The following is a 16,384-nucleotide window of genomic DNA, read 5'->3' on the forward strand; positions in this document are numbered from 1 at the left end:
CATAAGGGAAATAATTATGTGCAAGGTTTATACCACTATCAGTCAAGCTCTACTAGAAGGTGAGATTAACAAGGAAATTGAATGGAATCAATGTATACAAATTCCACTGTCACTGCAACAATTGTTTATTAACATGTATAGCACTACATGTTTCGACCCAAACGGGCCATCCTCAGGTACTGCAAGTCTCACACACTCAACCACTGAAATGCAATGCTCGCGTTCACATTTATATACATATGGTTCAAAAAGTTACTTTCTATACATATTCAATTCATCAGCTAGACCAGACTAGACTAGACACTTATTCAAACAGGAATCATATATGTGATTAAACAGTAAAACTAACAGGTTAAAACTAAATCTGAGATTGATTTTTAAAATGTCATGAGCTGTGACGAGCTTTGTGTCTGTTGTTTTAGTAGACCATGCATAGCCTTCACCATATTATTCTATTATTATTTGCTGTGTTAAACTGTTGTGTTGCTATCAACATATTAACTTTTCTTAGAGAATGAACTCCACCTCTTCCATATTGTCGGATGCCAATTTATAGTTAATAACCTACAGCAGTATAAACCACACAGCATATAAATAAAAATAAAATAAACAACATAACATTAACCGTAAATTGGCATCCGACAATATGGAAGAGGAGTAGTTCACTCTCTAGGAAAAGTTAACATATTAATAGAAACACAACGGTTTAACACAGCAAATAATAGAAGAATTTGATGAAGCCTATGCATGGTCTACTACAACAACAGTCACAAAGCTCATCACAGCTCATGACATTTTAAAAATCATTTAAAATCTATTTTAGATTTAGTTTTAACCTGTTATTTTTACTGTTTAATCAAACGTATGATTCCTGTTTGAATCAATGTCTAGTCTGGGCTCATCTAGTTAATGAAATGAATATGTATATAAATGGGAATACAAGCGTTAAGTTCAGTAGCTGAGTGTGCGAGACTTACAACACCTGAGGATGGCCCGTTAAGGTCAAAACATGTAGTACTATATATGTTAATAAACAATTGTTGTGTTGATGGTGGAATTTGTATATGTTGATTGTATACACGCAACAGGATGCAAACTTAAAAAAAATGTTGAATGGAATTTTAAGAATTATCAAAAGGAATACAGAAGGGAAGAAATGAAAACATCATACAGTATCATAAAAGTAGAAAGCTGGAACTTAACCAGAGAGAAAGGAATTGGCTGAGATTGGCAGATATGAATCTGTGAGAGAGATATTTTAAAAGTGATTTGATAAAAATGGGTGCAAAATGACTTTCAATCTAGTACAGAAGACAGAAATCACAATGTGGCATCTACATACAGAGAGAATGGAGTAACACAGATGGTCAAAACAACTAATTAACTGGATATCAACTGGAAGACAGGAGGAGAAGACCAAAGACATGGTGGTTACATGAAAATGGTAAAACAATCTGAGGGAACAATTTTTAGGAAGGAGACTGGAACTGTCAACAAGTATACAGTCTGAGAACAGGGAACCCATAAAAGTGGGAAATCTGCAAGACAAAGAACTTGGGTTTAGAGGCCTGCTAATGCTGCTGTCAGGAGGAAGTATTTGCCGTTCAAACCGATACCAGAAAACATCCATACTGACATCCAAGGAGTCTCACTGTTCACAACCAAAAATGAGCCCTTCAGCCCCACACTGTTAAGAAACTGATGATCTACTAAAGTCAGACCATCAACCAAATACAAAGTTGGAAGACACCATTAAACCCTCATTCCTCACCTTCCTATTAACTCACTGGCATAGTTTGCCGTAGGAAATTTGCTGCTATGATGGGAAGTCAAAGTAATTTTCTTACTGGAGAACAAATGTAATATATAATTTCTATGATAATCTGGAGCATTTATTTTTTATAATTCAGTTCACTGGATGTATGTATTCTGAGCATGTCAAAGGGTTAAATATATGCCTGATGACTGATATAATGAAGCTTATTGGCTAAGTACAAATTCACTTAGGTTTGTTCACCCGCCAGGCAAATGTTCTAAATTTTGTTTTCAATCTTTCATGATAAGAACCCTATCCTTGTGTTCCACAAATAAAGAACTATAATTATGCTGGAAAACAGTCATATAAATATGTTATGAAGAGTCTCTCTTGTTACAGAACTGAACTTGGGATTTTACAGACTCTCGTCACTCTCATCCCTCATTGAAACAAACTCAGCACCTTCCTGCGAGGACTCATGCTGTGGGGCTGAACTGCCTTCACTAGGATAGTCTTCACCTGCAGGACAAACCAAATATTCTTTTTATTTCTATGAAACAAAGTAAAAAGAAATGAGCATAGGAAATTTTCTGTAACTGCATTAATGCCAGAAACTGTTTTAAAATTTAAATAATCGCATTATAACACATTATGATTTTCTATTCTTTCCACATATATTGATACACAGGGGCATATGGTAGTGTAGCTGGTTGAGATATTATGCTACAAGCTGGCAGGTCATGGGTTTGATCCCTGATGAGGTCACTGGATTTTTCAAATGACCAAATCCTTCCAGCTGCACTACAGCCCTGGGGCTGATTCATCCACCAACAGAAATGAGTACTAGGAATCTTCCTGGGGTAACGTGTAGCTGGCATATAAGGCTGACAACCTCACAACCATCTGTGAGCCAACTGTCTACAAAATGTGGGAGCCTCGACATTTCACAACTCTGTGGGCCTCCACGGCCTGTTACAGGGATAGCTTCACCTTTTATTTTATATCAATACACACAACCAACAGTGTGGTTTAAAGTTTTGCCTGTTGTAAATACTGCAGAGTTTCTTCTGTTTATTCTTTTCTGCCACCAGAGGGTGAAGAACCACCATACATCTATTCCTGACATATTTAGAGAATAACGGTTACTAAGAGACAATCAAATATACCAAAAGCCAGTATCAGTTCTGGACAGAAGGTTATCTGAATCTTTCATGTACACAGTTTTGATTGAACATATAATTCTGCTTGTAAGGTATGGCTGAAGTTCAGGATTTCTGTCAGCTTCATACATCCAGCTACCAATTTGCTGTATTTACACCTGCAGTTAGAGAAGTAGAATGCTAACGTTTATTCTGTTATGTGCCAGCAGTTGGATATTTCCTATGTGGCACAATGTTTAGCACGTGTTCTTACAGTTTATGTCAGTCAACAAATGGCTGGCAGGGTAACTGTGACTTTCTTATGTCACATGTTGCAGGTGGTAATGATGCCATCCTCAATGAGGTTTGCCGAACCATGGCTGTATTTTTGGTGGGGATGCATCATGGACCAGGGATGCATTGGGACACCTCCTTGTGGTCCCTCTGGGCAACAACAGTATCGGGGTCTGGATCAGTATGACCTACCAGGGCTGGGAGCCAAGTTTCCATAAAGGGCAATGGCATTATGATCGGAGCCTCCCATGTGGTGGCATAATGACTCTTGGGTATCACTACGGTGTACCCAGGATAAATGCAGGAGAGCACTCCCATGGGGGTAGCTTCGGCTATTTGAGTTGTCTCCATAGAGTACCGATAAGGTGCCGCAAGCCTTCAGGCTCAACACTCTAAAACGGTTTGACTAACCCATGTGGAAGGGTGAGCTCATAGGCCACCCCCAGGGGTGACTCTCTCATGCAGGTTGCCCTGGTCGAAACCTCATGACCAACTGGTGTCGCACTTCCATTAATCATCTGGGATACCCCTCTACCCCTGAACAGGCACCCTTGGTCTCTTGGTCCTAGAGGCTTGTGAGGATTTCATTCACAACAGGACCAATCCACCTAAGTCAAGGTGTGAGGCATCATGCTGAGGGCTGCATGGCACTGGGGTGGTAATTAGCCAGTGTCTTGAACGATCCCCTCGGGGCACCAGGCAGCACCCCATTGTATTTATGTCTTCCACCCGTATGGGGTGCTGCAGGTGGTGACCTTTTAAATCCCCATGTCTCGTGGGACCGAAATGAATAAAGGAACCAAATCAAAAACTGGTTGTAAGGACCTTAAACTGAAGAGGGACCCCCCCTCCAAAGGGATCCCTATGAGAAATGCTTCAGCAGGGGGCTGGACCCGGCTGCAACCAGCGAACCTGCTGTTGAACTTTCAGCCAAAGGCAGGCATGAACCAGTGGTTCAAAACCTACCTGAGGACTCCTCTCTTGGGAGACAGTAGTACTGACATATCACAGCAGGGGGCTAGTACCTCTAGCACACCTGCAGCAGGAGAAGGATTGGGACACCTAGTCTTTGGAGTAGGTGGACCCCGTCTAGCGAAGAAAGCCCTGTCTGGATGCGCTAGATGGAAGTTAAGAAAGGCAAGAGCTGGGGCAAGCAAAGTAGGAACTGGGGACAGTCAGCAACCAGGTAATGCAGGCTTGTCCAAGCGGGAAGAAACCCCCACTGGTACCTTTAATGGCCAAGGTTGGAGGACAATACCCCTACAGAAACGGCCAGAACTCTGAAAAGGCCCAGGGACTCTAAGGGGCAAGGGAATGACAAGGAGGATCTGACCAATATAAAGGTAGCTATCTTCAAGGAAACTTATCCTGAGGATAAGCTTACTGAAGACGACCAGAATTCCATTCTGGAAACACTGAGGGAGGTGTTACATAGGACTCCAAAGGGAGAACTACCACACCTGAAATCCTACAGACTAGTGAGAGGTGCACTTATTTATGCATGCACCGACCAACAGTCTGGTCAATGGCTCACCAAAGCCACTGACAACCACAGGCTGGAATCAGGGCCCAGGCTGAAGGCTACTGATGCCAAAAACCTGACCAAGCCTGTTAAAGTAGCTCTCCAGACTAGGGACAAAGTTGCCCAGAATCAGGAAGAACTGCTGAAATGGACTGCAGACCTCAATCCAGGACTTCATACTGAGAACTGGAGGGTACTCGATAAGCAATCTGAGTTGAAAGGCCAGAGGCTTATCTTATTCATAGACTGGGACTCTTATACTATTATACAGAGGATTGGTTACAAAATATTCACAGGACTCACAGGGGACTGTTAAGGTGCTGAATGATCCTTCAGTTCAGCATTGGACAGAACCTGTGTCAGATACGGTATCTTCCAACTTTGCCTCTGAGGGGGAGGGGGATGATGTACCCACGTCCTCAGTTGACCGGAAGAGAGTATCTGATGAGGAGACAATCTCTTCTGTCATCAACCCAACCTTACCAGATCAAGGACCTCCCTCAGAGGAAACCAAGTCTGATAAAGGAAAAAGTGCTGTGGAAGAAGGTATGGAAGAGGACACCTTTCCCAGCATTACACAATGAACAACAACACATACATACACACGACATTTACACACAACATTCGATTCATTCAAATTAACCTACACCACAGCAAGGCTGCTACGGCAATTTTAAGTCGACAACTTGCTGAAGGAAAAGTAGACGTAGCACTTATTCAGGAACCTTGGATATATAGGGGCCAAATAAGAGACTTAACGAATTCAGGGGAACAGTTTATTCTGTCATACCTGGAGAAAATGTGAGATCATGCATATATGTTAATAATCATATTGTAACATGTTTGGAATCCAGAAGAGTTACTTCCATGGAAACGCTAGAACAGGCCGTTGCCTAGGAAGTAACAATAGCGATACAGTAATTCTAACAGTGAGCACTGCATAGAGATGAGTTTCCACGGTTACAACAAAGGCTCGTTTGCATAGCAGCGGCCGAGGTTATAAAACAGGGTTGAATGCATTCGAACAGCGAATCTGCCAATAACCGCTGAAGAAGACAGTTTGGTATTAGCCTCCATAGAAGAAGCAAGTCTGGAATTAGTCACCGAAGGAGTCAGCCTCTTGTCTTTCCTTTTGAAAATGATGAAGAAAATAGTGGATAGGCATATCAGGGACAGGGCGTTGAGGACATATCCTCTACACCGAAACCAGCATGCCTACCAAACAGGTAAATCTACTGAAAGCACACTACACAACATGGTAACACACATAGAAAGTGTGATTGAACACAAGGATATTGCCTTAGGAGCATTCCTTGATAAAGAGGGAGCTTTCAATAGCCTCATTTGATATAACCAAACAGGCCGCTGGAAAGCATAGCATGGAGTCTGCAATATGCAGGTGCACCAGTGCTATGCTGGAAAGAAGAACCATAGCTGTTACATTATCAGGAGAAACCCTGGGGGCATCCGTGTCTAGGGGTTGTCCACAGGGGGGCATGCTCTCGCCTCTGCTGTGGGGCCTGGTCGTCAACGATCTCCTGTGGGGACTTAACCTTTATGGGATGGGCCATTTAAATTCTGGTAGTGGCAGCGGGATGGAGTTAATTTAAATGCCCACCATTGTAGAGTAATAAAAATTGTAATCATGTTACTCAAAATGCTGTGATTTCTGCAATTTTTGTGATAAACGATTGAAATAAACACTGCTTTTATCTAGAAAGAATATAGAATCAGATATTGCAATTTACAGATTTTAGAATTTGTAAAAATTGTTACACTGATTCCAAAAAATTTTTTTTTTCCCAATTTTGAGCGTCCGTCCACAAAACTGCAGTCAGTTTCTGCACAAAACGTTTCTGCAGTATAAATGCCTGCTGCTGACATCTTTCCTACTGGTACTGGCTTATCTTCAAAAGGGGATGAAATGTTTATGCTTTTATAGCACTCCAACCTTTCTGTATACAGGAATGAGGTCACCTCCCTCAGAGACTGTCTGTGTATACACGTATCTGCCACACAAGAAGTAGTGTTATGCTTCTTAGAAAGGCCCGCACATGGCCCCTTCTTCTACGTACTTCCAGTCTTATGTACCACATTCTAAATCGGTGACATTTATCAGCTGCCTATTAACTTCAGCTTCTTCGATGCGAAATGGGACCATGGGGGATAGTTGAAATTGCGATGTTTTATAAGTGTTATGATTAGAGAAGGCAAATCGGCAACACTGGCTGACTACCTGCTAATACGAGAATGATGTTGCCTGTGTATGCTTCACGTGGAAAACAGAGTTTACGGACAAAGTGCATGAATTGCGACGTCGGACTCTGCATTCAGTTACATGAAAAATTCAGTTAGATGATGCAGGAGGGAAGACAGTCTACTTATAAAGCTGGTGTCCAAAAATAACGTAGAAAGGTCCGCACATGGCCCCTTTCTTCTACGTGCTTCAGTCTTATGTACCGCATTCTGAATGGTGTGATTTACAAGCAGCCTCTCAATTTCGGCTTTTTCAATGCGAAAATGGGCCATGGTGCATAGTTGAAATTGCGATGTTTTATAAGCGTTACGAATACAGGAGACCACTCGCCATCACTGACCTACTTCCTGCTAATACGAGACTGACATTGCGTGAGTGCCCTTCGCGTGGAAAACAGAGTTAATTACGAACAAAGTGCATGAATTGCGATGTCGGACTCTGCATTCAGTGACATGCAACATTCAGTTAGATGATGCAGGAGGGAAGACAGTCTACTTATAAAGCTGGTGTCCAAAAATAATGTAAGTAGAACAAGAATTTCTATCTTAAAATTAGATTTTAAAACACTGTGCGCACGCGTGGACTGCGCATACCCATATGGTGTCTTTCGGCCACCTCGGCTTTACTTTAAAGGTCTCCATACGGTGTCCTTCAGCTCATAAAGGTTAATGATGATGGGTATTATAGAGTAGGATATGCTGATGACATAGCAATCCTCATAAACGGAAAATTACTTTCAACAGTATCAGAGTGTCTTCAAACAGCTCTGTACATGGTCCAATGATGGTGTGAAAGAACAAGTCTTTCCATCAATCCTAATAAGATGGTAATTATACCGTTTACTAGGAAGAGAAATATAAAGGGCCTTAAGGAACCGACCCTCTTCAATAAGACGATCCAGCTCTCCAGCGATGTCAAGTACCTTGGTCTAGTAGTAGACAAGGGACTGACTTGGAAAAAGCAGCTGGACAAGGTCATCAATAAAGCCTATAAGGTTTTTTGTACATGCAGAAGCATGTTTGTTAAAACTTCGGGACTGCAGCCGCACGTTGTGCACTGGATACACTGCGGTTGTAAGACCCATAATTACATACAGCGCCACAGTATGGTGGCCCAGAGTTAAACTCAGGACAAGCAAGGCAGAACTTAGCAAATTGCAAAGGTTTGCTTGCTTGGGTATCACAGGAGCAATTCGAACATCTCCAACAGCTGCACTGGAGATACTCCTTGGACTCCTCCCACTGCATCTACAGTTGGAGGCAGAGGCCAGGGCAGGAATCTACCATCTCCAGTGCAGTGATCAATGGAAATCTAGATCCGATAGTTTTGGACATGCATACATAACTCAAAACATGAAAAAAAAAACCTATATTACAAATGGGGTCTGACAAAATGATACTGAGACATGTATATGAAAAACCCTTCACAATCAGATTTCCTGACAGGAGTGAATGGGAAGACGGGTCTTGGCCCAAGAGAAAAGGGGGACTGATCTTGTATACAGATGGTTCCAAGATAAATAAGGGCACCGGAGCTGGTGTGTACTGCTATGGCACAAAGCAGAAACTTAGTTTCAGCCTTGGGCAGTACACGACAGTATTCCAGGCAGAAGTATATGCCATTATGGCATGTATTATGGAGAATTTAGATAGGAATTACAGAAATAGGAACATCTACATTCTATCTGACAGCTAGGCTGCACTTAAAGTGCTTGACAAACACCAGATCAACTCAAAATTGGTCTGGGATTGCCACCAAACCCTCATGGAACTGGCCAAACATAACAGGGTACAACTGATATGGGTGCCAGAGCATGAGGCTATTGCTGGAAACGAAACAGCAGACAAATTAGCTAAGATTTGAGCTGCACATCCGTGCATAGAACCTGAACCAGCCTGTGGCATCTCTATAGGAGTTGCTAGAAAGGCAATCAGGGACTGGACAAATATGAAGCACAAGAAATACTGGGGATCCTTGACTGGATTCAGGCAAGCAAAGGGACTCATACGAGGACCCTCTGCTAAAAGAGCGAAGGAACTGTTGAAGTTAAACAGGAACCAGCTACTATGGTTGGTGGGACTACTTACACGACACTGTCACCTTAAAGGACACCTCTTCTAACTGGGACTAAGTGATAGTCCCACTTGTGAGAGGTGTCAAGAAGAAACTGAAACAGCCACACACATCCTGTGTGAATGTGAGGCCTTAGCTTCTTTAAGATTATGTCACTTGGATCAATACTTTATGGACACCCCCACGTACAAAATCCTGTGCTTCATTCGATGCTTAGGATTGCTGAGGGGATAATCAAAAGGGGAAGCACAACAGACCATTGTAGGTCGCGGTGCAAGGGCCGAGAAGGCCCACCCCTTATACATTCATTCAATAAATGGCTCTCATGATATGGAATTCATATAGAATAATTTAGGCTACATGCGATAAAATCTAAGCATCAGTATTTATATAGTAAAGTTGTCCCTGTACTTAACTAATTAAGCACTATGCCAAGAAGACGTATGGGGAGTGGATGTATAGATCCACATTTTCTTGACCTCAGTGCTAGTTGGAGGTGAATTGTCAGCTTCAAATCCCAGCTGCTTTACCCCTGGGGAAAGTGCCCCCAATATCCATTGGATAGAAGGCTAGGTGAACCCCAGAGCTGGTCTGGACACCAAGAAGAGAAAAATCTTGACCCTGCTGGGATTCAAACTCCAGCCCCTTGATCGTCCAGCCCAGCTCCTATCAGTATTTATATATATAAAAAAAAGTAAAGGTATCCCTGTATCAGGCCGTGGAGGCCTATAGGGTTGTGAGATGTTGAGGTTCCAACATTTTCTAGACAATCGGGTCATAAATGGCAGCAAGGTTGTCAGCCCTATGCGCCGGCCGCCCTTTACCCCCAGGAAGATTTCTGGTACTCATTTCTGTTAAGAGGCTGAGTCGACCTCAGGGCCACAGTGTGGCTGGAAGGATCAGGTCAATTGAAAAAAATTCAATGACCTCATCAGGACTTGAACCCACAACCTTCTGGCTCATCACTATTTATATGTGTTCAAAATTAGCCTGATGACTTTTCAGCATTCAAAATGCATTACAGTACTTTTGTTACAAACCTGGATGTGTAGTTGATGTGTCCTCCTCAGCCTGACTGTGGTTCAAGGCAGGATCAATGGCCTCCTTGATTTGACTGTTGGCCCCTTTAGGGTCGAGATCAGTTGCCCAGCTAAAGTGCATTAAGGCTAAGTGCGTGTTGCCTAGTTTTTTATGTACCTTCATAAAAAGAAAAAAAAGTGCAGTTGATTCCAAATACACATAAGGAGTAAGTGAACAGAGTTCATCTGGACTACAATAATACAATGACTATATTATACTAGTTTAGATGTTTGAACAACTGAAATGTCTAATGCAGTAATCTTTTTATTACAGGAAAGTATTACCTCAAAATGACTGATATTCTACTTACTTTTCCTGTTAAGTAATAAACTAATGACTCTTTGGGAACAATTTCTTTCAGCTCTTCCAGTTCTTTAAGTGCCTCTGCATGTCTGCCTGCTGCGAAGTATATAGATGCACGATGGAACTTGCATAGTGGATTCTTGGGATCATTAGCAATTGCATTATTCAGGGTCTGCAATGCCTTTTCTGTTTTCTGTAATGCATGCTGAACCTAGCAATTAAAAAAACAATATCACAAACATCTATACTTCTTATATTTTGCTGACAAGGATGGAGATTATGAAACAAGGAAAAAGGTGAACATTACAACCCAGACACTCCCTGAAATCCCATAATTATATTCTTAGCCATGCCTTAGGACCTCCAACAAAATCTTGTCTCTTATGAGAGGACACACTTCAGCATTTGTTCTTGTAATTTAATTTAAATAACTACAAACTTACCACTCCTATGTGACATAGAAGAACTGAGCTTTGGGTGTTAATAGAAAGAGCCCGTTTGAAATGTATTTCAGCCAGTAAATATCGCTCCTGCTTTGAATAAATAGTTCCAATACCATACCTATAAGAAAAATAAAATTCCAAATTGTTTGTCAAATTTTTCTGAAGCCACATCATGCTGATATTAACAAGTAAAATTATCTAACCACATACAGCATATTGCCACTTTATACAGACCAATGGTGGGGAGTAGAAACACAAATAATGAATAATGATCATAACACATGCTGGACTGCAAATCTCTCTCTCTTATACCTGTGAACATGCAGGCACACACATACAAAAGCAGCTACAAAAATATTCTGTACACTGAGCAGGTTATAAACAGGAAAGAAGAAACAAAATGTGTCAATGAAACACAAAGTGAATAATCTGTATACAAATAACTGGGAACGTACTGCATTCAGTTACATGTTTGGAATATTTTTTTAAACTTTACTTTTATATGGAAAAGCTATATAATTCAAGTAAGTAAAGTAAAGTAAAGGTATCCCTGTAACAGGCCGTGGAGGCCCATAGGGTTCTGAGATTAGTTAATGGCTGAAACATGTAGCGTAACCATAGCTGGGCGTTTTCCTTGATTTTTTTCTGTTTGTTGTGTTGTGATGGTCAATAAAGAGTTGTGGGTTGTGAAATGTTGAGGTTCCCACATTTTCTAGACAATCAGCTCATAGACAGCAGTAAGGCTGTCAGCCTTACGTGCCGGCCACCCTTTACCCACAAGAACATTTCAAGAATATTCCTGGTACTCATTTCCGTTAGGGTCTGAGTCGACCCCAGGACCATAATGCGGCTGGAAGGATTAGGTAAATTGAAAACAATTCAATGACCTCATTGGGATTTGGTCCCGTGACCTTCTGGCTTGTAGCATAGTGCCTCAACCAACTACGCTACCATGCGCCCCTTATCATTCAAGTAATTTATGTAATTAAAGAACACAGATGAAATTAACTATAGCAAATCATTATGTGTATGTACCACAAAATGTACAGGGCTGGATAAATAATGGAAACACTGCAGCTACTGTACACATTTCTTTATTCATATGGTGGTGGACCACCTTCTGCCTTCAGTACAGCTGCAATCATTGGAATGGACTTGTACAAGTTTTGAACACACTCTAGCAGAATTTTATACCATTCTTCTTGAAGAACGTGTTCAAGTTGCTTTAGAGATGTTGAAGGTGGGAATCTGTTCCTCGGTCTAGTCTCCAAAACTGGCCAGAGTTGTTCAGTGATGTTCAAATCTGGTGATTGTGCTGATCCTGGAAGACATTGATGTTCACCTTCATGCTTCTCAAACCACAGTTCCTGCTGTGTGAATGGAGGCATTGTCTTCTTGGGAAACTGCCTCATTGTTCGGAAATAACAACTGGATCATGGGATGCACCTGATTACCCAACCTACCTACATACTCCCTTGGAGTAATTTGGCCATGATGGCTGATTTTTGTAAACAATCCTCCTCAATGTACGATGATCTCTTTCTGTCATTGCTAATCTTCACCCACTGTTTCTCTTTCTCTGATGTTGTCTTCCCATTATTCATGTATGCCAACATAACCTTAGAAACTGCTGCTCTCGATATACCTAATAACATGGCGGTCTTTGTCACAGATAGTCCAGCTAAACACTCACCAACAATCTGTCCTCTTCCAAAATCGGACAAGTCTCCAATATTCTTATTCTTTCGCATACACTGTCAGTCAACACGACTGATAATGCACTGACACAAGCATTATAGAGCGTAATAGAGAACATTCAGTGTTGCCAACTGAAGTTCTTTCAATGTAAACATACAAACAAATTTTATTATTCAATTTCTTAGTGTTTCCATTATTTTGTCCACCCCCTGTATGTTCCAATTGTAAAAACAAAGCCCCATATTATGAAATATGGGCGGTAGAGGGCCAGTCTCCTGGCATTCTAGGCTTCAGTAATAGACAGAGGTAATTAGCTTCACTCTCTAATCACTTTAGCCCCAGTCTCCACAATCTCACTAAGACTTTTATGTTATTTGGTCTTCTTTTCATCATGATCCACTGTGTTGAGAGAGAGAACCTTCTACAGCACATGTATCATCACTCACCAGGCATTGTAGTGTCTTGCATCTATCCTCACTGCACTTCTAAAACAGCTCATTGCTTTGTCCAGCTCTTCTGTCGTGACATATTCATGCCCCAAGAGGGTGTATGCATATACAAATGTAGGATCCACCTGAAATGCCAATCAATAAAAGTAAATACCAAGACTTATAATCATATTGTAACCTCTGAGGCATAACAGACAACTTCCATATTCCCATTCATGTGGTACAACACCTTCAATTATGTCCATGATTTATTCTGACCGTCTTACAGTGCATACATTTATTCACCTTACTCTTCTCTCTTGCACTACATGTTTCAGCACTAAAGTGCCATCTTCAGGTGCTTTTCAAAGTATGTCGAACTACTGCATTGCATACCCTGTTGTCTTTATACTAAAATAACTAAAATATATATTCGTCATATATATTGCTAAATTTTAAATATTAAAAATGTTAAGATGGTCAGAATAAATCAGTGCAACAGGAGGCTAAACTATAACCTTCAATTATGGTCAAATTAAAACATCTTCTGCTGGTGTCAAAAATTAATGTTTTAAATATCCTGATCTGTATTTTAGTCCTTTGTCTATATACCTGTACAGCCCTCTGGAAGAACTTGATGGCAGTATCGTGCTCCTTCTGGAGACTGAAGCAGTTTCCTGTGGCACACCAAGCAGCAGGAGACAAACGATCCTGTGCCACAAGGTCCTGTGCCAGAGTAGACAATGTCACTTCTTTCTGCAGTTGCCACAGTGCTGTGCTGTACAGTTCCATCAGCTGCAATCTATAGGGTTCCCGCTCCCGCACCTCACTGAAGTATCTATCCAGAAAACAATAATTTATCTTACTGAACCCTAATAACAAGGCAGAATTCAAAAGTTACCAGAGATAAAGCAGCTCTACACAGATAACAACAGAAGCTGTGGTATGTAAGGTTTCCAAATGCGTGATGTGAAGTATCTCTCCACAAAATAACAGTTCATTTTACTGAGAAAGCCCACTGTATCTGAGCCACAGCTTCTCTACAATGTTTCTAAATTCATAGTATGAACTGTATAGAAAACAACTGAACTAAATTTTGATGAAAAGATGCTCAGTCAGTAAAGTGAGTGGTTATAAGCTGGACAACCAGGGTACAATTTCCAGCAGGGTTAGGGACTTTCCTCATCTTAAGTCAGGGCTCTACCAAATGAGTATGGGTGTTCCTTCTAAGTGACTGAAGTGGCTAGAGGATAAAGCTGAACACTAATCTCTATCTAGTGCCAGTGTTGATGATCACAGTGGCCATGTGGTCTAAGGCATTCTAAGGAATTCCACTCAAGGCATGGATGTCTGTATTTACTTTAGGTAGTGGCCTAGCGATGGGCTGACCCCCTGCCCAAGGAGTCCTACTGACTGTCTAAAATTAAAACACTGAAGTGAAATGAAGCATTTCATGGATTCCCTATGCTCCAAGTGGGGGTGGGGTGGGGGGAAGGATGAGGAGAAGTGCCAAGGTTAAGAATGTCTCTTCTATGTCCATATGATTTGATACTTGAGCACAGAGGAAACTTTATCACTCAGTGGTAAGGTGTTCTCTGGTCTGGAACAGAGAGTATCACAATACATTCATATAATGCAGCATCCCTCATTCCTGCTTGTCTATACATTTAAGATAAAAATTTATTGTTAAGGAAGCTGATCAATAGCATAGATATTATATTGCAGAGTTACAGAAATTCATATTATTTCATTAAAAATTGTGGTACAAAAAGACATTTTTGATGAATCTGATAATGGCCAACTTAAGCACCACATACAGTACAAGCTAGCAGGTCACCACCATAATCATCTGAAACATTTCGGAGAAGAAAAATGCAGATGAACGGGCAAGATATAACAATATTATGGTTCATATACAAGATTTTGTTCAAATGAGGTGGGGCATATTTAAGGTAACTTGTCATACCAGTTATGGCTTCAAGTTGGCATAGATCTCCAGTTACCTGACAGCCTGCTGGTAATCTGTCAACTCGTAATAGGCCTTCCCGAGCAGTGAGAGGACCCAACCTGTGCTGTAATGCTGTGGTGGGAGATTGTTTAGGCAGTCTATGGCTTTCCGGCAATTGAACTGAGATAAATGAAGGTACGCAGTGCCCAATTCCCGAAGTAAGGCCATCAACCCTTCTGCAAGAGAACCAAAAACTCTGAGGTGCAAACAATGATATCATGTAACGGTGGATTATTTTACATTCCTGACCTGAAAATTTATTACACTTATCATCCACCCTTCACAGTGGAAAATTGTAAGAAAAAATTACTTTCTTACCTGTCCATACAAGTTTTTGATATAACTTGCCAACAAGAAGAGAACTGAGAAGAAAGCAGTCTTCTGGGATTTGGCACCGTGTATATGTAGTGTTAACCGATGTTTCGGAGGAACGTATCGCAGACCGGTCTGCTTTTACCGGTTCTCACGGTCTCTCCGCTTGCAGAATTCTTATATTTTTTCTTCTACCCTGAAGATGGAGGCGATACGTTCCTCCGAAACATCGGTTAACACCACATATACACGGTGCCAAATCCCAGAAGACTGCTTTCTTCATAGTCACCGCCGTGAAAGCCTCAAATCTTACAAGAAGAGAACTGTTTTCTTTCATCTCTCAATCTCTTTTAGGTTACAATTCCACAGAATGTTTTAATCCAGCCTTGCACAATGGCCATAGAAATACCATTCCACACAATTATTAGTTTCTCTGGCATAACTAATAATCATTAATTTACTATTTTCATCATATACCATTCACAAGCATGAAGGAATCAGAATACCAAGCGTCCCTCTTGCTTCCAGTCTCCGATGATTGCATCACTAGAACACCTCTCTCAGGACAACTGCAAAGTTGGCATTAAATTTGCTAAATACTACTGAAACCTATCCAACTAGTCCTGGGCAGGCAGTAAGTTGGTTACTAACCTGAAGACTGTTTCTGCATCTGCAGTGCTTGCATTATTGGATTAAGCACTGAACCACCATTATTACTAATGATCTTCAAGTCTGATGAAGTTATAGTTTCAGTTTTCTCCTTTTCACTTCGATTTCTCTCATTCAATTCACTGAAGCTCGTTTTGTTTCGATTTGCCTTGGAGATGCGAGATTTAGTTTTACCAGAAGGTGACTTTGGTGTTACAAATTTATTCCTATTTGGACTTTTGTTATTTTCCTGCAATAAACAAAACACAATCATCTACAGAACAAATAATTTCCCAAATTCCAATTTTGAACAAGTCAGTTCTTATAATTGTCTGTAACTCAGGAAGTCTTATGAAGGAGAAATACGGTAAAACTTGGTTACAGCAACATCGGTTTCTGCGACACCTTGTCTATTGCGTCAAA

General features: G+C 41.1%; 1 protein-coding gene across 2 annotated transcripts in view; it reads right to left on the reverse strand.

Moving 5' to 3' along the window:
• Positions 1–1,870: 1,870 nt before the first annotated feature.
• Positions 1,871–16,384, reverse strand: part of LOC111869393 (cell division cycle protein 27 homolog) — a 29,790-nt gene continuing 15,276 nt past the window's right edge. For both annotated transcript variants that reach the window (XM_023860896.2, XM_023860895.2), the window contains exons 8-15: positions 15,965–16,211; positions 14,997–15,177; positions 13,606–13,831; positions 13,012–13,139; positions 10,868–10,985; positions 10,432–10,635; positions 10,082–10,238; positions 1,871–2,275 (exon numbers count right to left, since the gene is read on the reverse strand). In XM_023860896.2, the coding sequence (XP_023716664.1) occupies positions 2,172–2,275; positions 10,082–10,238; positions 10,432–10,635; positions 10,868–10,985; positions 13,012–13,139; positions 13,606–13,831; positions 14,997–15,177; positions 15,965–16,211 (1,365 nt within the window). In that variant the 3' untranslated portion in view covers positions 1,871–2,171. The remainder of the gene's footprint in view (positions 2,276–10,081; positions 10,239–10,431; positions 10,636–10,867; positions 10,986–13,011; positions 13,140–13,605; positions 13,832–14,996; positions 15,178–15,964; positions 16,212–16,384) is intronic.

Source organism: Cryptotermes secundus, unplaced genomic scaffold (genome assembly GCF_002891405.2).
Source record: "Cryptotermes secundus unplaced genomic scaffold, Csec_1.0 scaffold584, whole genome shotgun sequence".
Taxonomy (NCBI): Eukaryota; Metazoa; Arthropoda; class Insecta; order Blattodea; family Kalotermitidae; genus Cryptotermes; species Cryptotermes secundus.